General features: G+C 51.1%; 1 protein-coding gene across 5 annotated transcripts in view; it reads left to right on the plus strand.

Annotated features, from left to right (window-relative positions):
• The window catches only part of Inpp5a (inositol polyphosphate-5-phosphatase A), a 176052-nt gene that overhangs the window by 108309 nt on the left and 42196 nt on the right, over positions 1-25547 (plus strand). For all 5 annotated transcript variants that reach the window (XM_077105551.1, XM_077105550.1, XM_077105553.1 and 2 more), the window contains exons 6-8: positions 7759-7862; positions 17874-17926; positions 19355-19474. In XM_077105551.1, coding sequence (XP_076961666.1) covers positions 7759-7862; positions 17874-17926; positions 19355-19474 — 277 coding nt within the window. The remainder of the gene's footprint in view (positions 1-7758; positions 7863-17873; positions 17927-19354; positions 19475-25547) is intronic.

Genomic DNA, 25547 nt, shown 5'->3' on the forward strand with positions numbered 1-25547 from the left:
ATTTGTAAAAAGTTTGAATAAACTTTTAAAAGTAATAGCCTGAATTAAAAAAATAAGGACCTAGTTGAAATTTAAGGAGTACCCAAAGATACAGAAACGAGGTTGTCTGGACTCCAGTTCTGACCAACATGTGAGCAGTTTGAAAGGCCCGGCTCCTATTCTCAGAGGAAGCTAAACCAACTTCATATAGACAGCCCTTCCCAGATCCACCAGGGGCTGAGAGAACAGGGACATCCCGTGCCCAGGACACACACTCACAGGCACAGGGTCATGGCTTCTGAGGAGCAGGAACGGCCCCTGGAGTCTGCGCTGTGGGAACTAAGACTGAGCGTGGATAGGGTGGGGAGAAAACTCCCGGGACCACACATTGTGGTCCTACCACCAGGAGCCCTGCCCTCCACATTCTCATGGTCAAGACCAGGAGGCTCTCTTCTTCTGCACAAGGTCTGCCCTCAAGAGGACTGTGTCACTGGTCCAGTCTGCTGGGAATATCTGTTATGAGAAATGTGTACTGCTTATGAAGGAGATCAGTGGTTTTTGAAAGTGAACTTAAGCTAGACACAGTGGTTTATGGCTGTGATCCCTGCAACTCAAGAGGCTGAGGATTGCAAGTTAAAAGCCAACTTTAGTAAGTTAGGGTTAAGGTCCTACGCAACTTAACAAGAACCTCTCTCAAAATAATTTTTTAAAAAAAGCTGGGGATGTGACTCAGTGGTAAAGTGCCCCTGGTACCAAAAAAAAAAAAAAGTGAACTTTTATTTAAAAGAATGGAACCATATAAAATGCTCAATAAAAACAACAGAAGACAGAAGGAGTAGGAGACAAAATGAAACCAAGTATAAAGGCATGAAGAAAAAAGTTACAAATATGGTAGATGTTACTCACTTTAAATGTGAATGGTCTAAAGGAGATTGTCAGAGGATAAAAGCACCCAGTTGTGTGTTGTATATTAGAAACCCACGTAAGATATAAAGACAAAGATTAAAAGCAAAGAAATAGAGAAAGATACACCATGTTGTTTTAGTCAGCTTTTTCATTGCTGTGACCAAAAGACCTGGCAAGAATAATGTGGAGAGGAAAAGTTCATTTTGGCTCACAGTTTCAGAGGTTCAGTGTGTAGATGATGGACTCTATAGCTCTGGGTCCAAGGTGAGGGAGAATATCATGGCCCAAGGGCACCGGGGAGAAAAGCACCTCAAGACATGGAAAACAGGACTCAGAGGGAGCTCCACTCACCAGGGACAAAATATAAACCCCAAGGGTGCAACCCAGGGACCCACTTCCTGCAGCCACACCCTGCCTGCAAACAGTTACCACTGAGTTAATCCCTATCAATGAGTTAACCCACTAATTAGGCTACAATTTCATAATCTAATAATTTTACCTCTGAAAGTTCTTTCATTGTCTCACACATGAACTTGTGGGGGATACCACATATCCAGACCTTAACAATTCAGCCTATGACCTCCAAAAGCTCATGCCCATCTCACAATGCAAAATACACTTAGTCCATTTTCAAGAGTTCCAACAGTCTTAACAGTTTTAGCATTGCCCAAAAGTCCTAAGTCCAGAATATCTGACACTCCAGGAAAACTCTTGGGTGCTTTCTCCTGTAAAGATTAAAAAACAAGTTGCATATATTCAGCATATAATAGCACAAAATAAACATTTCTATTCCAGTAGGGGAAAATAGGGGCATAAAAAGAAGAGATGGGATGAAAGCAAGACCAAAGTCTAGCTGGGCAAACAAGCACTATGGTTGCACACCCAGCATCTGGGTACGCAGAATACTGGTGTGCTCTTGTACACCTCTCCCCGGCCTCTCGGTCACAGCTGGACAGCCTCTCTCTTGGCCGTTTCTGCTCCAAGCTGCATCTTTCCTCAGCAAGATGTCCTGATTACTGGCATCTCTTAATCTCAGGATTCTCACTGCCATTTCAGCTTCCTTCCTATATCTTCATGCATCACCCTCTCAGGGGTAGCCTGCAGGGACTCCAACACTGCTACATTTTGCCTGGCCTCTCAGGTTTTCCTTTGAAATCTAGTAGAAGCCCTCATGACCCCCAAATTCCAGCATCCTTCAGTGCTGCAGAACCAGCATCAAGTAGTTGACACCAAGGTCTGCCACCGTCTCCAGCAGTAGCCAAGCTTCCTGGACTATGGATGGCTGCAGCAGCCTCTGAGTGCCTCATAATAAAACAACTTCCTGCAAACCCCCTTACTCCCCTACCCCATGCCACAAGCAGGGCACCCTTATGAGCCTGAGATGCTCTCAAGCCATTGTATCTATTGTTTCTGGGTAAAGTACTTAGCATTTCTTCAGTGGTATAATCAGTTTAACAACCACACCATCCTTAGCCCCAGTTTCACTTGCCAAACTGCAAGTTTCTCATATCTTTCTGCTTTGCTCTGTACTCCTGATATCACAGTAAACCCGGATAGAAGATGTCAGCAATATCCATTCAGGCTACCTGAATTCTGTGTTGCTTTGAAATTTCCTCTGCCCAGTTAATTAGTCCATCACCTTTAATGAAGCCTCACAGAAAGCCTCAGGACATGGACAAATTGTAGACAACTTTGTTGCCAGCACATCACTTGAATGATCTCTAGTCCAATTTCCTATAGAATCTTCTTATTCTGAAACCTCATGAGCCCGGTCTTTATTGTCCACAGTCCTGTCAGCATTCTGGTCTTCTGAACTCCCACCAGAATTGCCCATTGAGCTACACTTAGAACATTGGAAAGCTTTTCTAGCTTACATCTCAAAAGTTTTAAAAATTCTTCCTCCAAATTCCAAAAAGCTCCCAAAGTTTCTGAACCATGTGGTCAGGTTAGTCACAGCAATAACCCACTTCTCAGTACCGTTTCTGTTTTAGTCAGATTTTTTGTTTGTTTGTTTGTTTTTCATCTCTGTGTCCAAAAGACCTGACAAGAACAATTTAGAAGAGGAAGATATCTATTTTGACTTACAGTTTCGGAGGTCTCAGTCCGTAGACAGCTGACTCCAAACCTCTGGGCCCGAGGGAGAACATCATGATAGCAGAGCATGGGGGAAGGAAGCAGAGAAAGCTCTACCCACCAAGACCAAAGATACATCTCCACCTCCTCCAGCCACTCCCTCCTGCTTACAGTTACCACTCAGTTAATCCCTATCACTGAATCAATCCACTAATCAGATTATAACTCTTGTAATCTAATTATTTTACCTGGGAACACTCTTGCATGGTTTCACACATGAGCCTTTGGAGGGACACATATCCAAACCAAAACTTGAATAGCTATATTACTTTCAGACAAATTAAACTTCCCAGCAAGGAAAATTATCAGCAATGTAAAGAGACATTACAGAGTGACAAAGATGTCAGTTCTCCAAGATGTAGCAATCATCAATGTGTATGTACATGACAACAGAGCATCAAAATATGTGCAGCAAAGGCTGATCTGCAAGGAGAAATGGAGGGACTCACAATTATAGTTGGCAACTTCGGCACCCTCTATCACAAATGGACAGATCCAGCAGGCAGAAAATCACTAAGGACAGAGTTGAATTCAACAGTACCACCAAGCGACTTGAGCTGATTGTCACTTACGGAGCAATTCATCCAACAACAGCAGAACATACATTCTTCTTTAGCTGACATGGAACATATTACTAAGATAGCCCATGTTCTGGGCCACAGAGAGCACCTTCACAAATTTGAAAGAAGAGAAATCATATGAAGTCTGCTCCCAGATCACAATAGAATTAAATGAGTTATCAGAAACATGGGGTTTGCTAGAAAATCCCCAAATATCTGGAGATTGAGTACACATTTCTGATTAACACATGGGTGAAATGAGAAGTATCAAGAGAAATTCTTAAAATATTTTAACTAAATGAAAAATGCAGCCTATTAGAATTCATGGACTATTAGGAATAACTATGCTGCGAGGGAGATTTGTAGCATCAAATGCATATCTTAGAAGAAATATCTAAAATCAGTGATCTACCCTTCAACCTTAGGAAAGCTGAGGAAGAAAAATTAAATCCAAAATAAGCAGAAGAAAAGAAATAATAGAAATCAGAGCAGAAATCAACAGAATTAAAAATAGAGTAATCAAAAAACCAAAATTAGTTCTTTGAAAAAAAAAATCAATAAAATGGATAAACTTATAGCCATACTGACCACAAAGAAAAAGAAAGAAAAGACACAAGTTATAAATATCAGAAATCAGTGAGAGACCAACACTACTAATCCCTTAAGAACACAATAAAGGACTGTTATGAAAAAGTCTATGCCTTTAATTTAACAAGGTGATAGACCAATTCTTCGTCCTCATACAAGAAGGGCTAGGTAACCTGAATAAACCTGTAGCCATTAATGAAAATTAATCAAAAAGAAGACACCAGGCCCAGATGGGTTTCCTAGTTAACCTGTTAAGCACTGAAGGAAGATTCCACTAGCTCTCCACAGTTGCTCTCAGGAGATAGAGCAGTGGGTGCCTCCTTAGTTCTGTGGGGCCAGCATGCATTACCACCTGTTAGCGAAACCAGAGGGCCGTCCTGAAGGAGCACTGCAGACTGTGTCTCTCGTGCAAGTGTTCTCAACAAGATTTTAGGGAATTGAACCCGGGAACGTATTAGAAGGATTTTACACTGTGACTGGGATTCATTCCAGATATGTCAGACTGGCTTGGCATTTGAAAATCAGCTAATGTGACCCATCATATCAGCAGGTTGAGGAAGAAGATTATGTGATTACTCAGTAGATATGGAAAAGCATATGATAGAATATAGCATCCATTCATGATGGAAACTTTGAGCATACTAGAAATAGATTAAAAACTTGGTTAAAAAGAGAGAGGAAATGTCTGTAAAAAATAAGTAAACTACAGCTAGCATCAAAATTAATGAGACATTAGTAAACAGAAAATTTGAGGAAGAGATCAGGAACAAGGCAAGGGTATTCCCTCTCAACCACTGTGGCATCCTACTGGAAATCTTAGCTCTTGAAATAAGACGAAAAAGGCAAAAAAGAAAGAAAAAGAAATGAAGGAATATTTGGGGGTGGGGTAGAGGATAGAGTTGTCTTTGTTCTCATATGGCATGATTTTCTATTTAGAGAATCCTAAAAAGTCAACAGCGCCTGAGAAGGTTGGTACTTACAAGCAATTATAGCAGTGTTGCAGGATACAGTTAACACAGCTTACTGCTTTCCTACATATCTGCAAATAACAGGCGGAATTTGGAATTAAAAGAACAAACTGTTTACATGAGCACACGCTAAAAGTAGTACTTAATAAAACAAAACAAAATATGATTTAAACCAAGATCTCTGTGAGAAAAACTATAAACCTCTAATGAAAGAAATCAAAAAGGTCTGGGAAAATGGAATTATGCCCTATTCACGTGGTCTGAGTGCTTATGTGCGCACCACCCCCCATTCATATATTGAATTCCAAAGTGAAGACATCGGGAGACAGGCCTTTGGGAGGACCCTGGCCACGAGGGCACAGCCTTTGAAAGAGGCCCAGACCCAGCTTGCCCTTCTAGCACGGGAGGACACTTGCCAGACTCAGAGTCCACCAATGCCTTCATTCTGGACTTCTAGCCTCTAGAACTGTGAGAAACAGATCATTCACACCCTCCAGGCTGCGGTATGTTGTTGCAGCACCTAAATGGACTCAGAACGATAGGAAGATAAAGTTCTTAAGATTTCAGTTCTTCTCCACTTGATCTATAGGTAAAGCATGAGTTACTTCCTGTAAGTGGACTGCTGATAAAAGTTGTGTAGAGAGGGACATCCTCAGAATCTCCAACAGCTTTGAGGAAGGGCCATCAGAAGGCCCATGCCACTGGCTTCCAGATGTCCTCTGCAGTCCTCAGGCAGGTGGTGAGCAGCCTGGAGTGCTGCTCAGCCCCTGGAGGACATGGGAAGGTGGAAGAAGAGTCTGAATTGCTGACTGGTGTAGGGTCTCAGGCTGGAAAAGGAAACCCAGTGGACACTGAAAGACCAGTGGCTGCCTGGGGTAGAGCAGTGAGCCTGTGGCCCAGGGGACGTTTAGGATAGAGATACTGCTTTGCACGACCTATACTGGTGGACACAGGACATTCTTATGCATCTGTCAGAGCCCTTAGAATGTGCAGCAAGAAGAGAAAAACCCCAAATGGACAGGGGACTTCATTTGTAATAATATGTCCATCCTGGTTCTTCAGTTGCCACCTGCATACCAATAGAGGGGTTGGGGGTACACGTGAGAACTAAATTGCTCCTTTTTGTGTAAACTTAACAGTTTTCCAAAAACCAGTTTTTTAAACATGGAAGGCCCTCCCTTTACTCCTGCCCAGTCTCTTCCCCATTCTCAGAGGAAAGCAAGACAGTCCCTTGCTTCTCCTCTCAAGCACAGTGGCTTCCTGCAGCCACCTGAAACACCATGGACCCCACAGCCTGCACTGCCTTCCGTAGCTGCATGCTAGTGTGGTACCTATCCTGCATGTCCATCGTGAGCAGGGTGCTGAGACCTCAGAGGCTGCCATGGTGTTCCTGGTGTTTCTGTGAGAAGCCCTGTACCAGGCATACCTGCAGAGTGTCCCGGTACAATGGCACTCAGCCCAGTCGGGACCTAGCTGGTGGATCGTTAAGAAGTGCAGCTTTGGTTATGTAGGCAGTCCCTGGTCATGGGTGCAGAATCCCATGTCAGAGAGTGCTTGTGTGTGCTGCTCAGTGCCCTGGCCCAGCCTGTCCCCTTCTGAGCTGCTTGGGTCACAGACCCAGGCAGGCCAGGCTCCAGCTTGTCTCCTCAGGCCTGGCTCTCTGTGAGTTGGCCCACAGTTTGCTCAGCCCTGGCTCTTGGCACCACATCCCTCACTCTGATCCTGTGCTGCCCCAAACTGCCATGGTGTGGTTAGTGCTCAGGAAGCCGCAGGTCTTAGCTGCCATTCTGCACATAAGCTGCCAGTATAGCTTGCCACATGTGCCAAAGCTGGAATCCAAGAATCTGTGTGACACCGCAGTAGTGTCGCCCTGAGAGTGCTTGCTCTTGGCCCAGGGGACTTTGGGGTGCCATCTGGGCTGGGCCCTGTCAGGCCCTGCCTTGACTCATGGCAACTTCTGGACCACGTCCTGCTTGGGCTCCAGCTGTCTTTCAGAGACTAGCAACCATCTGCCCCAAGCCCCTGCCTTTGGAGCCATTTGAGAAATGGAGTCAGGTGCTTTAGTCACATACTGCTGAGGGCGTGGGAATGTGAGACAGAACCCCGGCCAGCCCCGTCCACCGGCCCTGCCAGCCTAGGAAGGCTTCGGGGAGCCATGTCCCTGGGACTCAAGGGGCTCTGGGCAGCAGCTGGTCAGGCAGGTGTGTCCCTCCCTCCATCTGACATGGAAACTCTTCCCTGGAATATGAGTGATGGGGCTGTGTGTGTGGAGGAAATCGATGTTATTAAATAAATTCATGTGACGGTCTACGTGAATGGTCATTCCACAGCCCTCTTCAATATATTCATGGCTTTAAAAGAGGGTGCCAATTAGCCCCTGTAAATCTACCCGCTGGGAGCTCCTAGGGGATAATGAAGTGGAGTGTCAGGGTCCAGGTCGTGGAGCAGGAATTTACGAGCCACGGGGTGTCCAGAGCAGCTGCCAGCTGTGGGCCTGTCTCCTCCCCGCTGGGGACCCGCCTGAATGCCAGGGCTATGCAGCAGGGCACGGCCTGAGTGGCACATGCTGGTTGGATGAGGCCCAGCGGTGGGGTCATTCACGTCATTCTTCTGGTCTTTTCCAGCTAAGAAGTATAGAAAGGTCACTGGCAAGGAGATCTACTCGGACACCCTGGAGAGCACCCCCATGCTGGAGAAGGAGAAGTTTCCGCAGGACTACTTCCCCGAGGTACTGGCTTTCTCAGCAGAGCATTTGTTTCTCAGAGTGAAAAAAAACAGGAATGAAATTTGGTTACCAACTCATGCTCTGTTGATGGTGACCACAGCGTGCCTTTGCCATTCTCCAGGATTCTGTCCTGGGAGGTTCTGATGCATGTGGGTTGACCTGGCTGTCCTAGATGTGTGTGGAGGGAACCTGTGGAGTCCAGTAGCAGATGACTGGTCAATTCTTTGGCATTTTCCTTTCCAGGAAAAAAGACCCTCCCCCAAGCATGCAGAAAAGTTACCTAGCCCCCTAGAGAGCATGGAGGCCCAACTGAGTGGCAGAAACAGCCTGCACTGTGGCTAGGAGTCACTATGTGCCGGGACACATGGGGACGTGGTTCGCCTCTCACCTTCCCAGGGCCAGGGGCTGGGGCTGGGTCCTCTCACAGACAAGGCCTTGGGCCCGTGTCAATGGGCAGGAGTGTTGAAGCCAGGTGGAGCTGCTGGGCAGCTAGCCTCCAGCACCAGGACATGCCGAGGGTTGTGCTGCTTCACACAGAGGGCTGGGAATTAAAACGCCAGGGAGGGGTTTACTGTGTCACTGCCCAGAAGCGCACAGTCCTGTTGTGCTGTGTCCAGCGGGCTTTGGAGCCTTTCCTTTTGTGTGTGGCTGTTATTTGTCTGCAGCTGTTGGCTGTATACACCATGTGGATTCTGCCACTTGGCAACCCTTCCTGAGAGCTGGCATCTTCCGAGCCCTCTGAGCCTGTGCAGCTTACCTGCCTTGCCCCTTTATCATCTGTCAGGTCACAGTGGGGTTTCTATCTGGTGGTCAGAGTGTTTTTCCAGTGCTGAAGTGGCACTGAGCTCCTTCCCCGATGCCTGCTACCCTCGGCCCGTCCACTCTTACCAGGGTGCGGGGACGTGTCCAGGCTTGTCTGCTCAGCCCAAGAAGGCCTTTCTGCAGTTACTGCTCTGTGAGGGGCTGCACAGCACAGTGGCCGCACTGGCCTGCAGAGCTGATGTTGAGCAAGGCCACAGCTTTATCAACTTGCTTTATGACCATGCCTGCGTGAAGGGATTGTGGCGCCTCCTGAAGGATGGGCACTCTGTCACCCTATGACGCGGCTTCCTCATCCATCCTCTGCAGGCCAAGGACATGGTGTCAGTGGGCCAGCCTCCTGTGCTCAGGTGGCGCAGGCCTGCCCCCAGGCTCTGCTTCTTTGCCCCTCTGCACCCAGTGTCTGGGATTCAGAGAGGAGGGCAGAAGAACTTGGGACCTTCCATTATCAATACAACATTGCCGTGGGCAAAGCTAGTAGTGGGGACTGCAGGAACCTCAGAGCCTCTGTGGACAGGAAGCCAGTTATAGCCGAGCTCAAGCCTCCGTCCGCCTCACACTGGCCCTCAGTCTGGTAGATACCTCTTTGGGGCCGACCCTGACCCAGGTCTCATCTTTGATCAGAGCAGACCTGAAGGGTATAAGAGGAAACAGTGGGTTCTGGGGAAGCCAGGGCTGGACCAAGGCCAGGCAGGGTGAACTGAGGGGCAGTGCTGGACACAGGGCACAGGCGGTAGTGCAGTGGTGATTCTCGGAGAGGGGTTGGCATTTGAGGTGTCCCCAGGCAGTCTGAGTGTCTTTCTTTGCAACTTTGTCTTTTAAATGCTACTTTAAACTGGCTCAAATGTTGATAAGAGGGTGGTGAATCTATAGCAGATCATGGGCCCCTGAAGACAGAGCTGGTGTGAGCCTGTGCCCAAGACCGGCTCCCCGTTGTTGCATGTCGTCTCCCAAGAGCCTTGTGCCCATGTCTGTAGTGTGTGCTCGGCTCCCACGTGTCCTGGGAGAGTGGTGTTCTCTCTAGGGCCCATCAAGCAACCTTTTTCTCCTGGGAATGTGCGTGGCCTCGCTGGTGCCCGTGATTCCAGTGATTACCTCACTTATGATTCTAGAACCTGGGTTGACAGGTCCTCTTCTCTCACCTTCTGTCCATCCTTGGAGGGTGGGGATGCATCCTGGACTCTGTGAAGCACCATGGTACTCTTATTGAACAGGGAAAGGCCAGGAGCCAAGCACTGGGCAGAGTAGCCGGACAGGAAGGTCTTTCTATGGCACCTTGTGAGTCCCTGATGCCCTCAGCAGGGCTTCTTCCGAAGGTGTCACCTTGCCACCCTACAGCCTTGGCAATGCGAGGAACCAGACCAATGAGGTCTGGGGGCCTCTGCTGTGCTGTGCTGCCCCTCGAAGGGAAGGTGCTCCGACTCGGCCCCCGTGGGCAGTGCTGTGCGCCCTGGGCTAGTGGGGTGAGGCGTGCTTCCCAATGTGAATGGTGCTCTTCCTCCCACAGGAAGGTGCCCGCCTGGGTCCAGGCCCTTCCTGTACCCTGTGGCCTCACTCTGGGGCCATGCTGTCCTGTCCTCCGGCAGGGACAGAGTGTGTTTCTGGAAGAGCAAGCTCACAGAAAGGAAGGGCCTGGCATGTCTTTGAGTGGGCCCCAGCCTAGACTCCAAGAGCAGCAAGTTGCCGTCCACAGCCTGGTGGTCAGCTGACAGCAGTCCTTTGTGGCAAATGAGGCTTGGGCCTGTGGGGACATTGGCTCTCTTGGAGTTGTCATCAGGGAAGCTGTCTTAGGACCCTGTGCATTTGCCCTTATGGCCTGTGCTGTGCAAACAGATTTGTGTGCTTCCTTTCATTTTGGCAATTAATAGAAGGGAGATCTCAGTTTTAAAATCATGAACTCCAATATTATATTGGAAATGTGATACTGTTTAACGTGCAGGACTTCACAAAATAAGCTGTGCTCTGAGGGCTTCCGTGCAGAAGTGTTGCTGGGGACAGGCTTGGGCTGGAGCCCCTGCAGCCTGCTTGGGCTCGTTGCTCCCATGCCTTCTGCCAGGCCCTTCACTATGTTCAGGCACATTTTGGGGGAGGGAATTAGTTTAAGACTGATTTCTCTTTCTTTTATTGCCATCACTTAGGGATAATTTAAATGTAATTACCTTGATAGAAGCATAATGCAATTCTAAATAATTATAGCCCACTGCATCTAAAACTAACAAAACTTTCTCTGTTGATTTATGGGTGCTTTTGGCTCGGCATGAATTTCAGATGACGCCTCTGGGAGCAACACTCCAGATAATGTGAGGCCATTTTTAAAAAGCAGATTTGTGTAGTCGATCGGGCTGAATCATTTTTTTCCTCTTGCCCGTAGTGAGAAATTGGTTGTTACCATAGATCATAGGCCCTGCCGCCAGCTCTGGTGAGAGATGAATTAATTCCACTAATGCTCCAAGCAGGCCTTTCACGGCAGGGCTGCAAGGCGATAACCTCCCCCAGCCCCTCTTTTTCCTCTGCTGCGATTTATGCGGTCTTTTAGTAGATGAAACCGCCTGTACTCGCAATCTGTCTGCAGGCTCAAGGAGCCCTGTTAACAGGGACTTAAGCAGAGACCACGCGTGGTGAGTGAGAGGTGTGGGCATGGCTTGGACTTCACCTGAACTTCAGTGGCTCCTCCAAGAGCAAGGGTGCCACCTCCCCAGGATTGTGAAGCTGCTGCCACCCCTGTCTAGTCCTGGGAGTCCACAGCTGAAGGGTTCAGAAGGTGATCAGTGACCAGAAAGTTCTAGAACATGACCAGGAGGGCAGAGACCCATCAGACATTTGAGGGGCCTCCACTCCACCCATAAATGTGGTTTCATTTGCAGCAGCCCAGGCAATAGCATCTACGTCTGGGGACTTCCAGGAGCCCCTGAGCATGTGGGCCTGTAGCGGGACCAGGATTCTTCTCCCTGTGCTTTCCACCATGCACCCTGAGCACAGCCAGATCTATGCATGAGAATGTCTGTGCGTACATCTGGGCATATGGCGGCGTGTGTTCATGTGGGGCCTGTGTGTGTGTGTGTGTGTGTGTGTGTGTGTGTGTGCATGCGTATTTTGGGGGGAGTACCTGGAGATGTCACTCTGAGGATCTCTGTCAGAAAGGTTCCTGTACCATTGATGACTTGGGGGAATCAGTGCCCTCCCCACCTTGACCCTGAGTGCTCAGGCTGGGCCAGAAGCAGGAATGGGAAGGGAAGTTTGGCCCAGGAAGTAGGGAAGTGGGTCCCAGCTCTGGTCCTTTCTCAACAGGCTGGTGGTCGTGGACAGGGGGGGCCCGACTTTCCTCTCTGTTGACCACCTTCTGGTGGCAGAAGGGTACATGGGACACTGAGGGTGAGGCTGTCCTTCTCATGGTCTCTGAAAGGACTGGTGCTGTATCCCAGCCCAGACAAAAGAAGATGTGGGAAGGTCTCAGGGTCACAGGTTGTAAGTGACAGTGTTATGCGTTGTGCCATTTTTCATGCTGTAGACTCTTTCAGAAGTGCAATTTCCTTTCCTCAAAAGGAACATGTTTTCTGCAAATATCTCATCAAAACATTTGACTATAACAAAATTACGCTTAAATTTATCTGTAATTTAGTTAAAAATGTCTTCAAAACTCTTAAGACATTACCAATTTATACTATACCAAATCATACTATACAATATTACCAACTTATACTATACAAAAATAACATTGTGTCTTCTATTGTATGTATTCAGTCTACTAATATAATTATTGCAAATAATGCCCCATTGTTTTGGAAAGTGAAATATTTAAACAGGACAAACGTGTGCATGTGCACTCAGGACATACATGCATACGTACCTTCACTTACACGAAGCAGAAAACTGAGGGGAACAAAAATTAGTTAATTTTTGGTCCAAACATTTGTAAATGTGTCCCACGGGTAATGGCAGTAAGCTGTTGGCTGCTTTGGTGTGTTCCAGAGGGCAGCAGGTGTATTCAGTGCGGGGCTCAGTGCACTTGCCAGCACCTGGAGGGGTGATTGCTGGCCCCCTGCAGCTCATCTGGCTCCACTGCTTCCAGGGAGGAACCCTCTGGTGGACTGAGGGCCACTTGCCTCTGGCACACCCTGCCCCAGGGCTGCCCCAGCTCAGTGTGCTCTTGCAACCTGTGTGTCCTTGGGCTCTGCCCTGTGGAGAGAAATGAAGGCCCCTGCCTTGTGAAACCATGTGCTGGCCAGAGAGGTGTGCATGTACACTCAAGACATACATGCATACATACCTTCACTTACACGAAGCAGAAAACTGAGGGGAGCAATAATTAGTTAATTTTTGGTCCAAACATCTGTAAGTGTGTCCCACGTGTAATGGCAGTAAGCTGTTGGCTGCTGTGGTGAGTAAGTGCATCATAGAGGTGCTGGGTGTGTGACAGGGTGTACGTTCACACAGTGTGGTGTTCGAGCTTGGAGAAGACAGTCAGATGATGGGCCACTGGAAAAGTCCAGGAAGATGTGATGGTCTACCTTGGAGGCGCCAGTGTGCTGAGGGAAGAGAAAGCAGGGAGCCTAGAAGCCACCAGAGCCCTCCTCTGATGACTTATGGAGGGGGAATGTGGTGGTGACAGGATCAAGACCAGCTCAAAGCAACTGCGTTGCCTAGGCAGGTCCTGCATGGTGAGCCTGTGGGGCCCCGTCCTTCATTCCCTGATTCTGGAGTTAGAGTCCACCTAGCCACAATCAGGTGACCAGGCGGAGAGGAGGCGATGAGGGTAAAAGAGGAAGGGAAGCCTCAGCTGTGCCCTGGTGAGGCGGGTGACAGCCCTCTCCATCTCACAGCATTCCCGCATTCCCGGGGGCGTGGGCTCTGTCCTCTCCTCTTGATACCCGAGGCCCCCCATCTGGGCCCCATCCTCACAACTGCAGAGAAGCTGGGCCCTGGCCCAAGGGACATTGGTGCTGACCATGAGATACCTGGGCAGGCTGTAGGTGGAGAGCTGTGGCTGTTGCTGGCAGCAGGCTTCCCAGGAAAGCATGGACTGGATTCAGACATGAACAGGATGGAGGAAGCCGACAGTCTGTCTGGGGTACAGGGTGTGTGAGGAGAGGGTCCACCAGGCCTGCCCTCCTGGGTTGGTGCCTGACTGCGGAGTGGCCTCTGCAGCACCAGCTCTCCTCCCAGCTCAGATCCATCTGTTTTACCAACGCTCCTGTGGGCACATGGCCTTCCTAGGAAGCCACCTGCTGATTCTGAAGGCCTGGTCTGTAATGACAGCAAGTGTCCTACACATTCCTTTCCGTGCCACTCTGTTCAGGTGACACCTTACCAGTGTCCAGGAGCTTTTGTACAGCCTTTGTCATCCTGCAGGTAGTATGACCTGAGCCCAGCAGGCTGCAGGGACAGAGCCAGCACACCTGGACAGGCAGAGCAGGAGGGGTGGGAGCAGCATGGGGGACCCTGCTGTACCTTCTGCTTGATTCTTCTGTATACCTAGAACTGCTCTGAAAAATAAAATCTGTGATTTTAAAAAAAGTCTCCTTCCTAGGCCTGGAATGTCAGAAGTGAGAGGAGCAAGACTAGTCCTGGAAAGAGACAGGCCAGAGCCATCAGTGGGCCCTGTGGGCACTCTGTAGGCACCTCGGTGTCACCAGGGACTGGGGCCTCCCAGGATCCATCTGGTGCTCCTGTGGCACAGCCAGGGTATTACAAGGTGAAGTGGGCAGGGCACCGCATGTCCAGGAGATGGCAGACAAAGCAGGTGTGTGGGCTGCAAACCCCGGGGGTGAGGTGAATTAGGAGTAAATGAAGTAAATGGGGTTGAATGAGCTGACAGAGACCTGAAAATGAGTATGTTTAGAGTGCTCAGAGAGACACACGTGATAAAATTTATTAATTAAGATGTTATTCACTCACACAGAAATAGGAACAAGGGACCTGAAAACCAGTCTATAGAAACATAGTCATTAGAAGGAACATAATAGATTATAAATCAGAGGTGAACAGAGAGACTTAGTGAATCGGAAAATGTTATTAAGGAGTTTATTTAGAGCATAGTCAAGAGATAGGATTTTTGCTTGGGTTCATGTTTTTACTTCCGTTTCTATACTTTTTGAATCGTATGTGACGGTGGGACTCATTGTGACACGTTTGTACTTGCACACACTGTAACGATGTGACTTGCCAGTTTCATTTCCAGTGTCCCCTTCCTTCTCTCCTCCCGCCCCAGTCCCTTTCCTCTACTTCCCTCATCTCTCTTTAGTTTTCATGAGATTCCCCGTACCTTTTTTTTTTTTTTTTACCTCTTTTCCTCTTTGACTTCCATATGAGGGAAGCATACTCCTTTCTGAGGTTGACTTATTTTGCTTAATACAGTGTCCTCCAATTCTATCCATTTTCCTGCAAATAACATGATTTCATTTTTCTTTTTGGCTGAATAAGATTCCATTATTATGGTCTAGATATAAAGTGTCATGATAGTCCATGTGTGAGGCCACCCAGGACTGTCAGAGGTGAACTGAGTAGAGGTACGAGGTGTGGCCTGATCAGTGGACGGAGCTGTGCTGTGGACTAACTGAGGACACCTGTGGGCACCGGTGGAGAAGCTGAGTCACTGGGTCTTCATTCTGTCCCTGGTGAGGGAGCCCCTCAGCCTCTGGGTGGCCGTGTTCTGAGCTCTTTCCTCTGCTACACCTTTCTACCATGATGTTCTGCCTCATCCCGGGTCCAGAGTTAGGTGTCAGCTGACCATGGACTCGACCTTGGAACCTGTGAGCCAAAATGAACTTTTCATCCTCCACACTGTTCTTGTCAGTTCTTTTGGTCGCAGTGATGAAAGCCGACTGAGACGTCCACTGTGCATGTGTGCACCACAGTTTCTTATCCATTCATTTGCTGATGGATACCCAGGCGGTTTCATAGTTCACCCTTGTGAATTGTGTAGCTGTCAACATGGTATGCATCATGTTTTTTATTTTTTATTTTTTGGCACCAGGAACTAAACTCAGGGGTACCTAACCACTGAGCCACATCCCATCCCTTTTATTTTGAGACAGGGTCTCCCTAAGTTCCAGAGGCTGGTTTTGAACTTGTGATCCTCCTGCCTCAATCTCTTGAGCCTCTGGGATTTCAGGTGGGCACCACCGTGCCTGGAAGTTTTTTATTCTTATAGAAATGAGCAGTGAAAAGACATGATAGCCCCACCAAGTAGCTCAACAATTCATCCAAAAGAAATTCCAGAGAGAAACAATGGGGAGCAGTGTTGGGAAATGTAAGGGGAAACTTCCCAAATAAAGAGTTGAGTTTTCCAGCTTAGTGTCTTCAGGATTCAGAGCAGGGCATGTAAGAATCTGTCCATACCCAGGTACTTGAGAACACTGGTGACAAAAAAAAAAAAAAAATTTAAACTGACGGGAAGAAGACATGCCACAAGGACTGACAGCTAGAGCTGCCCAAGTGTGGTTCTCTAGCAAGAGAACAAGGGCATCAGAGCCCAGCAGAAGGTGGGCAACAGGCCAGCACCCAGAGTCCCCCGCACAGAAGGAGCTGGAGGCTGGGCGGAAGCATCCCAGGGGCTGGCAGGAGCACGTGAGTCAGGAAGAGGAGCCCCTAGTCCTGATGTCCCAATACCCAGAGCCCCATGTGGTAGTGGAGAGCAGGGAGGAGACTTGCAGAGGGTGGCTGATGAGGTTCAATACAGGAGGAGCAGGCACCTTAGAGTCTGTGTGGAGGTCAGTGTGACCTTGAAGGCATCAATTGAGCTGAGTACTGCAGTTAGGATCTGAACTACCCTTGAAGATGGGATGCGAGTGGAGGACTGACAGCCACGTGTTTGGACTTCTGTGGTCCAAGGGAGCGTGGCGAGTGAGGGAAGCAGAAGAATTGGGGCCATGCCGAGAGATGTGAGGTCAAGGGCTGGGCTCTATTTTAATCCCCAAAACTGTTTCTATTAGATAAGGAAGTAAAGTGCCAAACACAATATTCCTTGGAGCTCATTTCTCAGGACACTACTTTGAGGACTGAGGATCTGAGTGATCCGTAGCCCATTGGGGTACCCCAGGCCCAGAACCTTCTGTGGCCTCACAGACTGTGCTGCATAGCCAGGTGCTGCGCACCTTGCCTCCCCACAGGAGTGTGGGTACACGTCGGGGGGCTGCTGGGGAGGGCTGCCCAGGCGCAGGGAACGTGGAATAGTGGTGGACAACCGTCCTCTCAGTTTCTGGGAGAGGACTTGTGTCAGAGGGATGCCTTGGGCTCGTGGCTGGGAAACAGCGGGGTTCATCTCAGGCTCTCCACCTGGGGTCCTTTTTAATAGTCAGCTTTTTTTTTTGCTGCGGTGACTAAAGGACCTGACGAGCACAAATGTAGAGGAGGAAGGTTTCATTTGGGGGTTCACGGTTTCAGAGGTCTCCACAGACAGCAGGCTCTATTCCTTGGGGCTCTAGGTAAGGCTGCACGTCACAGCAGAGTGTGTGGCAGAGAGAAGCAGCTCACATGGAGATCAGCAAGCAGAGAGTGAGACTTCATTCTCCAGATCAAAATATGTACACCAGAGCCACATTCCCAGTGAACCACTTCGTCTAGCCCACCCCACCTGCCTCCAGTTACCACTCAGTCAGTCCCATCAGGGATTCGCTGATTAGATTAGGGCCATGACCTAATCATTTCTCCTCCAATTCTTGCATTGTCTCACATGTGAGCATTTGGGGACACCTCACATCCAAACCATAACAGGGCCCAAGACCCAGATGCTGGCAGATTTAGTGTCTGGTGAGGGCTCTGTCCTCTTGGAGCCAAATGTTGTCTCCCTGAGTGGCAAATGGAAAGGAAGGGGCCAAAGGGCCCAGACTCCCTTTGGAAGCCCTTCTGTAAGTACATTAGCATTGGGAAGGAGGGGCCCTGGTGACTGGCTCCTGAGAGGCCCCTCAGTACCAGTGCACTGGCAGTAGGATTTCAGCATGTCTTTGGGAACACATTCAGACAGCAGTTCTTCCTTGGGGCCACCCTGCATGTGAATAAATGCCAGTCCCATGCAGTGCTGGGGTGGTACTTCTCATGCCTTCCCACGCCAGGCTCCTTGCTGTGGACGTCTCGGGTGGGCTGGCTCGCTGGCCCTCAGGACCCCTCGCTCTGGCGAGCACGCCTTGCAGAGTGCTTTCAGCGCCAAGAGCACAGCGCTCCCCTGTGCTGACTCACTGTCTGACCTTTGTTTTTCAGTGCAAATGGTCAAGAAAAGGCTTCATCCGGACGAGGTGGTGCGTTGCTGACTGGTATGTTCCTGGGTGCAGACTGCCTGCCTCCTCTTTGTGACCCTCAGAGTGCTCTGACCTCCTGCTGTGTTCATGGTCTTGCCTGACCCCCACAGGCACTCTGTGACCTTTTTAGTTTGTGGGTGATGCACACGGTACAGAGTTGTTGCTCGTTTTCTGTACATTGGAACTTCGGATGCTTGGCACAAATGAAGACACAGCCAGGTCCTCAGGGAGCCTCCGGTGGGCCCTCCGGCGGCAACCTGTTGTGACCAGGACCTGTGCTAACCAGGACCTGAGCAAAGCTGGGTCTGAGTTGTCTCTGTCCACCTTCCTTCACACAGACCTCCCATAGCTCCTGGCCTCCTGCCCCAGGGTGGTGGTGGAATCCCACATGAGGTTTTAGCCTCCCTCCAGGGATTTCTGAACCCTCGCTGCTATAGAACAGACCCACCCTCTGCTCCCAACTTCAGAGTCAGCCATTGCCTGGACTTTGGCTTCTGTTGCTCAACTGGGGTCTGACCAGGGTCCTGTGGGCTGTGGGACACTTTTCTGAGCTTGCCCATCATAGTGGTAAAAGCCCATTCCTCCCCATGCACTTGGGCAGGGGAAGGGAGACAGAAGAACACAGGTGGGGCTCTAGTCCCTTGTGATCCAATGCAAGAGGAGGGTGGCCACTGTCCTGCTGCCTTTGCCCTGGGTCTCGGGGACTAGCCCTGGTACAGTGTAGGAGGGACTCCATGGGTGTGGACACCTGGGGTGGTCATTGGGCTGGTGACCTGCAGGCTCTCCTGTATGGCTTCTGCTGCCCAGGGGACGAGGCCCAGTGTCAGTGTCCTACAGAGGAATCTGTGTGGCAGTGAGCACTTGGAGTAGTGGTGAGACCTCCTGGTGAAGGGCACATCCACGCCAGCTGGGGAATCCATGGCATTCTCCAGGGTGTGGGAAAGATAAGATTCCAGCCTTGCCACGTCCTTGTGTGTGGAGGGGTCCAGTGAGGCTGTTGAGGGTCTTCAGCAGCCTGCCTGCCTTTGTGCACCTGGCCCCTGTCTCCCACTGTGGGGTCCCTGATGCTGGCCTCAGCAGCGTGAGCTGCTAGGACTGAAGACCGGAGGGGAGCTCCCTTCTCTCTGCTCAGAACACAGTTGTGGTAGGTTCTGAAATCCTGTGTAGGTCCTTTCCTTAAAGACAGCCCTTGCTTGATCTGGCCAGGGTGCCTGCATTTGTAAGGGTTATTAGAGACTTAACGAGAGGTCTCGCACCCCCTGGCCTCGGGTGCTACTGCTGCAGGTGTGGCTGAGGACAGGTGGGTGGGTGGACCAGTGGCTCCCCCACGGAGGAGGCAGGTGCTGACGCAGGCTCTCCAGGGCACAGGGAGGGGCGGCCCTGCTTAGGGCAGCCAAGGATGCTGGCTGACGATCGCCTGGTCCTTTTCTCTCTTCACCACAGTGCCTTCGACTTGGTTAACATCCACCTTTTCCATGATGCATCCAACTTAGTGGCCTGGGAGACAAGCCCTTCTGTTTACTCGGGTATCCGGCACAAGGCCCTGGGCTACGTGCTTGACAGGTAGGTGCTGCTGTGCCCTGTCCACTTCAGAACGTGGCCTCGTGGTTCATTTTTTTCTGTTTTTCAGTGGCCCTTGGAATGCCAGCTATCGAGGCTCTGAGAGCCCTAACCTCATGCCCTGGCTTGAGCAGGCCCTCACCATAACATCCCTTCCCTTCCACATTAGTGGTAAAGAGAAGAAAACGGCACGGTGAAGAGGTGGCAGGACATAAGTTCTGACAGGATGTGACTCCACATCACAGCAACTGACTCTGGCTCTGGCTCAAAAACAGATGCTTCCTGGGTTGCACTGGCAGGGCAGCGTCTTCCCACAGCTTTGGCCCTGTCTGGTGACTCCAGGTGCTGCGCTCAGGGTCTGGGCAGCGTAGAGCCGTACCCAGGTGTGTAGGGTCAGCTTGGGGGTCTTTCTGCACAGCCCTGCACAGTGCGGCTCCACCTGCTGTGCCCTTCTGCCATCCAGCTGGCCAGGCCTCGCTTCCTGGGAAGGGCTGTGGGCCTCGGTGACCATCAAGATAGGGGCTGCCCTCCTTGTGCCTGGGCTTCCAGCTGCCCTGGCTCCTCCTACCTGGGTGCTCCTGGTCCTCCGTCCTGTGTAACGTCCCAGGTGACCTTCAGTGGGGTCGGAGCTGATGTGCAGATGGGCCTTTTGCTAAGGTTTAGCTTAGGCAGCCAAGTCTGGGTGTACTCTCGGCTCACTCTCTGTGGTCCTCACATTGGAACCCTCTTCTCCCAGCTTCTTCCCATGGCCAGTGTCAACTGGAGCTTACAACAAAAACATCCCATAGGCTTAAGACAGGTATTTGCCCTGAGGGGTCTCTGATTTCACCAGAGCCCACAGTTTCCCAAGGGACCGCCCTGACCCCAGCCCCATCATGAGGAGCACAGCATTGTGCCTGATGGGGGACAATGGATGGGGGCCTCGTGGGCTCTGAATCGTCCTCTCCCCCATCAGACTTTGGCCTTTCCATTGCCAGGGCCTGGCCTCCCTTCTTCTTGCACCTGCCCACCCCCCGTTTTTTTTTTGAAATGCCATCATAGGGCACTTTTTATCCATACTCCTGGAAAAACGTGAGGTCTGTGAGCACGGCATCATGCTCAGCAGAAAGGACATGCTGTTCCCAGGCCACCACCCACGCCTGGAGTGGTCATACAGCTAGCTGTCCGTGGCCTGTGGACAGAAGCCCCGGCCATGGTGTGCCAAAGGCGGGTCTCAGGAAGCAGAGCCAGGACAAGGCGTCGGGTGCTCCGAGTCTCTGGGAGGCTTCTCAAGAAGTCTCCACTGAGGGAAGAAGAGTGCACCTGGAGAGGCCTGCCCCCGTGTCCTTCATGTGTGCACCCAGCACTGTCTGGTCCCTGAGGGCAGAGCCGGGATAGCCCACAAGAGGAGACCCTGAGTCTGGGCATATTCCTCCCCAGCAAGCAGGACCTGTGGCCTGAGGGTGTCCTGAGGAATCCCTGGGGTCAGGTGGGGTCACAAAGGAAGGCCCCTGCAGAGGCATCTGGGTGCAGGCTGGCCGCCTCACCGCCCTTCCTGAGAATCGTGTGTACAAGTGCATCCATGTGTATGCACGCGCCGTATGTCAGCCCTGTGTATCCTGAGGAGAGTGGGGAGACTAGAGCTACCTGCTTGGCCATTAACCTGGCATGTGGCCACCACTTGCCTCTGGGACGTGCCTCCCTGCCTGGGAGAAGCAGCCCAGAGCCCTACAGAATAGCCCCTCTCCTTGTCTGATCACTTCCAACGTAGTCCTCGGCATGAGGGCTCCAGGGGCTGCTGGTGTCTTCCAGGCCCTTGCAGAAGAACAATGGGTGTAGGATGTGTGTCTGGATGCTTCTGCTAACACTGCCTGGCACATAGCCATGCCCTAGCGGGGCTGGGCCCTGAGCATGGAGGCAGGCCTCAGCTGAAGGCTGGGCCCTTGCTCTCCTATTGTGAGGGGTAGCACTGGCAGGCCGTGGGGCTCAGGTGCTTTGTCCTGGAGCCACATCCTTGTCCAGATCTCTCTCTCGTGTGTTCCCTGCACTTCACACACCTGCCCTGGAGTACCTTCTGCTGTGGTCCTGCGTGGCTACCACTGGGCAGGGCCCCTCTGCAGCTGCTGCCCACTTGCTCCTGGAGTGAAAAACTGACCACAGCTGCCCTGAGCAAGGCCAAACCTTGGAGGATGGCACCAGACTGGTGTACTTCAGGGAGATCATCACGGTCAGTTTAGGCCTGAGGCTGCCTCAGTTCCAGGCAGGTGGCCCAGACTGCTTCCCGCTGGCAACTCCTCAGTGGCCAAGGACTGGCTGTACCCTGTGCATTGTCTGCAGGGCCTCCCTCTCTGGACAGGGAATGGGCAGCCTTCTGGGCGGGAGCCTTGGCCACAGCAGTCAGGTATGGCTTTCCTGCGTAATCACTTCTTTGCTTTGTGGCACCAAGTTTTTCATGAGCCTCCCAGGTAGCCTAGGAGCCAAGAAAGATCTGCGGGCCATTCAGTCTTGGTGACCATAGTCAGGTTGCCAGTATGGTGAGACATTAAAAAGTGTCATTGCCCCATGCTGCCATGCCTATATGGCCCCCAGAAAAGAGATCTTGGGGGTTTGGGCCACTTTTCTGCATCTTTGCATTCCCACGAATAGCTTCTGTGGCGAACTCAGCCAGCCGCAGATCCGGACCTCCGCGGTGCAGGGTTGGGCCACCGGGCACAAAGGGGTGCTCTGTAGGCGCAGTGAATAATGGGTCGCCCTTTCATCAGGGCTGCTAACCTTTTGGCAGCCACCAGCAGACTGCATTCTGCTGTGCTGATTGGGGAGGACAATGCTGCTCTGGCCCTTTGAATGGACATTGCCACCAACAGCGCCGCATTCACAGCAGCACTGGGAACTGCTGTGAGCATTGTCTACCGTCTCTGCTGAGCTGCAGGAAGCAGCAAGAGTGCCGTGGGGAGGTTGCCTGCTCCTGGCCAGGTCTCCTTGCACAGCGCTGGGTCCCTTTCTCCATCTAGCTGCAGGAGGCAGTGAGAGTGCCCCGGGGAGGCTGCCTGCTCTCCGCCAGGTCCTTCTGTGTAGCTCCTGGGATTCCATCTCCAACTGAGCCACAGAAGCAGGAGGCAGTGGACCAGGAGCACAGTCGGCGGTGTGCCCCCATCTCAAGAATTGGGGCAGATGGTATATTAAAGCTGGCTTCTCTCTAAATCCAAGATTATTCCAGAATAAACAGGTTATTAAAGAAACGAAACAGAGATAGGTGCTCTGAATCCAAGTCTTCCTCCAGCAGCCCTGCAGTGAGTGGCACGGCCACACGTGGCAGTTCTGTCACGCGCAGGGTGCCACCTGGCAGGAGCGCACAGGTGTCTGACGTGCCCAGGGCCAGGGAGGATCTGCCTCTCATTCCAACTTGTGATTAGCCACTGCCTTTGGGTGGGATTGGTGTTTGAGGCTTCAGAAAAATGCCATTCAAATGTCAATCAAAAATAGTCTATGGGTTTCTCAGGATTTCTTTTCTTTCTTTCTTTCTTTTTTTTTTTTTTTTTTGAGGTGCTCTGGATGAACCTAGGACATTGTGTGTACTATCACTGAGCCACACCCCTAGCCCAGGATATTCTATCAGAGATAATAATCTCTATTTTTTTTTTTTTTGGTACAATTTGTGATTTTTTTTCTTGCCTCCCTTGTTTTGAAAGGTTAGGACAACAAGTGCCTGGTTAGTGAAGAGAGGCCCGGCATGTTCAGCTGGTCTGAGCGATGCTGGGGGAGTTCAGGTGCTGGAGGAGCCCTGGGGGTGGCTCTGAGCAGTGCCCACACTGGTCCTTGTTGCAGACTCATCCCTGTCCTGATTCGAGGTCAGCTCTGGGTGGGGGTTGGGGGGGGTCCTTGCATTTGCCTTCCTGAAATGCCAACCCCAGTTGTGTCCTGAAGTATTCCTGAGTGCTGGGCCATGAAGTGAGAGCCTCTGAGAGTGACAGCACTCTTCTCTGTCCACCTTGAAACATAGCCTCCCTGGTCCGCAGACATCTCCACATTACAACTGTGAAATCCTGGCATAAAGCGCCCCTCTGTCCCCCATTATTTTCTCACAAACATAGTCCATTGTCACAGCACTGAAGTTAATTTGATCAACATTGGGACATTTAACTTTTATGTTCAGTCAAAAGAGTTGTTTCATGCTCATTTTGGGCATTCAAAGGAAATGATTGCCAGAAAAATAATGTTCCTCTGAACAATTCGGAGCAATTAGTTTCCCAGGGAGAGGCGATGTGACGCGGGCGGCCACACAGCTCCCTTTGTCGCGGTGTGGATGGTCATCAGTCAGCTGTCAGCCTGCTCAAAGACCCCGCCAACCAAACGCTTCTCTGTGGGCCGTTCCCAGAGCTCGCCTCGCTCCAGAGAGCAGAAGGGAAGCCCTGTGCCTCCAGGCAGGGCCACTCCTGGCTGAGGGTTCCGACCATTCAGGTGCTCTGCCTGGTGGCCAGTGTGGTTCCGTGCCACCTAGTCAGGTTTTCTTAAGACCCACTGGCTCCAGGACATCTGCTGTCCCTCTGGGACTTGCCCTGCCCAGCACGGAGCCCTGTAGCACCCCAAGTGGCCCTCCATATTCTTGGCTACTTCCTATACAAGGCTCAGGATTGTTCTAGTATTTCCATAGCATCCTCCAGGAACAGGCCTGGTGAGGCCATGTCGAGCCCAGCTGCAGTCCTGGGCCTCATGCCTCGGATGGCTGACAAAGTCTGTGATTTGTCCTTGACCCTACTGGTTCAGGCCTCCAGAAAAGCAGTGAGGGCCCTGGTGCCAGGAGCCGCCTCTTCCCTCCGCACAGTGGCGTGAGGTTCTGCACTTTGCTTGTTTGTGAAGAATGGGCGTGTGGATGCCTCTGGTGCCCCTGCACCCTTTGCCCTCTGCCTGCCTTGCTCTGTGCACCCCCTGGCTTAGGCCTGTCACTGCATGTTTCTGTGCAAGACATGAGCACACATGTCTGCCTCTGTGTACTGGGTGGAGGCAGGCATGCACCTGTCATCACACGTGTGTGGTTCGTGTTTTTGCACACGGGGTGTCTGTAAGTGATGCTTTAGCTCCATCTGAATGACATCCAGCTCATCAACCATGGTGAGCATTTCTGGTTTCACGCCCATTGCTTCTTCACATCTCTGTGCTCTCCTTGAGACCCCTTGGGGGGAGGTTTCTCAGTATTTTGCCAAAAATCACTGACCATCATCCACTCTGAGCCCGTGTGGAAGGCCAGGCAGTGTCCAGTTCCTGGGTGCCAGTGAGGCTGCTCATCCCTGTCTGAGCTTGTGGGTTTAGGCTGTTCCACTCCCCAGGGTCTTGGCTGTGGATTCTCTGCCAGTCACCTGGAAAATGAAGCACTGAGAAGCCTGAGCCCCTTCTGTGCCCACCCCTTGCCTGTTCTGTGGCTCACTGTGGTGTCCAAGCAGTTGTGATAGGCTCTCCTTGCCTCTGCCTCCACCGTGACAGGCAGACCATCAGAGCTGTGGTCTGCGGTGCCCAGGGAACCCCAAGGCTGTAAGCCCTGCCAGGGCAGAGCCATGTCCAGGACACGCCTCCAATGAGGGCTGAGTGGAGGCAAGGCGTGCAGTTTCAAATAGGCATTGTGTTCATTCCGTTGGAATGAGTTTATTTAGAATGGCTCGGACACGTCTGTGCCAGGCAGCCAGTCAGATGAGGGAAGATCAGGAAGGTTTGGGGTAGTTTTGGTAATTTATGGTGTGAGTGTTTTTGCAGTTTCAAATTGACTAGCAAACTTGGTTTCTCCCACAGGTGAGAAACTGACTGTAGTCAACTCCTAATTGAACGCAGGCAACACATTTAGAAGCACAGTGCCAAAGACTACCGCATCTCCTGATTCAAAATAAGAAAGGAAAGAGCAGTCCCCGGTGTGTTGGGAGCACTGGGCACATCGTGGCCGGGCAGGCGCATCTGCCTTCCAGCCCACGGCAGCTCTCGGGGTGAAAGGGCTGGATATGTGAAAGCTGGCTTCTGGGCCTCAGCAGGACTCTGTAGCCCTCTTTGACCTGGAGACCCACCAGGGGCATCTGAGGCACCGGGCAGCCCACTCAGGGCTCCCTTTTCCATA

Source organism: Callospermophilus lateralis, chromosome 15 (genome assembly GCF_048772815.1).
Source record: "Callospermophilus lateralis isolate mCalLat2 chromosome 15, mCalLat2.hap1, whole genome shotgun sequence".
NCBI lineage: Eukaryota > Metazoa > Chordata > Mammalia > Rodentia > Sciuridae > Callospermophilus > Callospermophilus lateralis.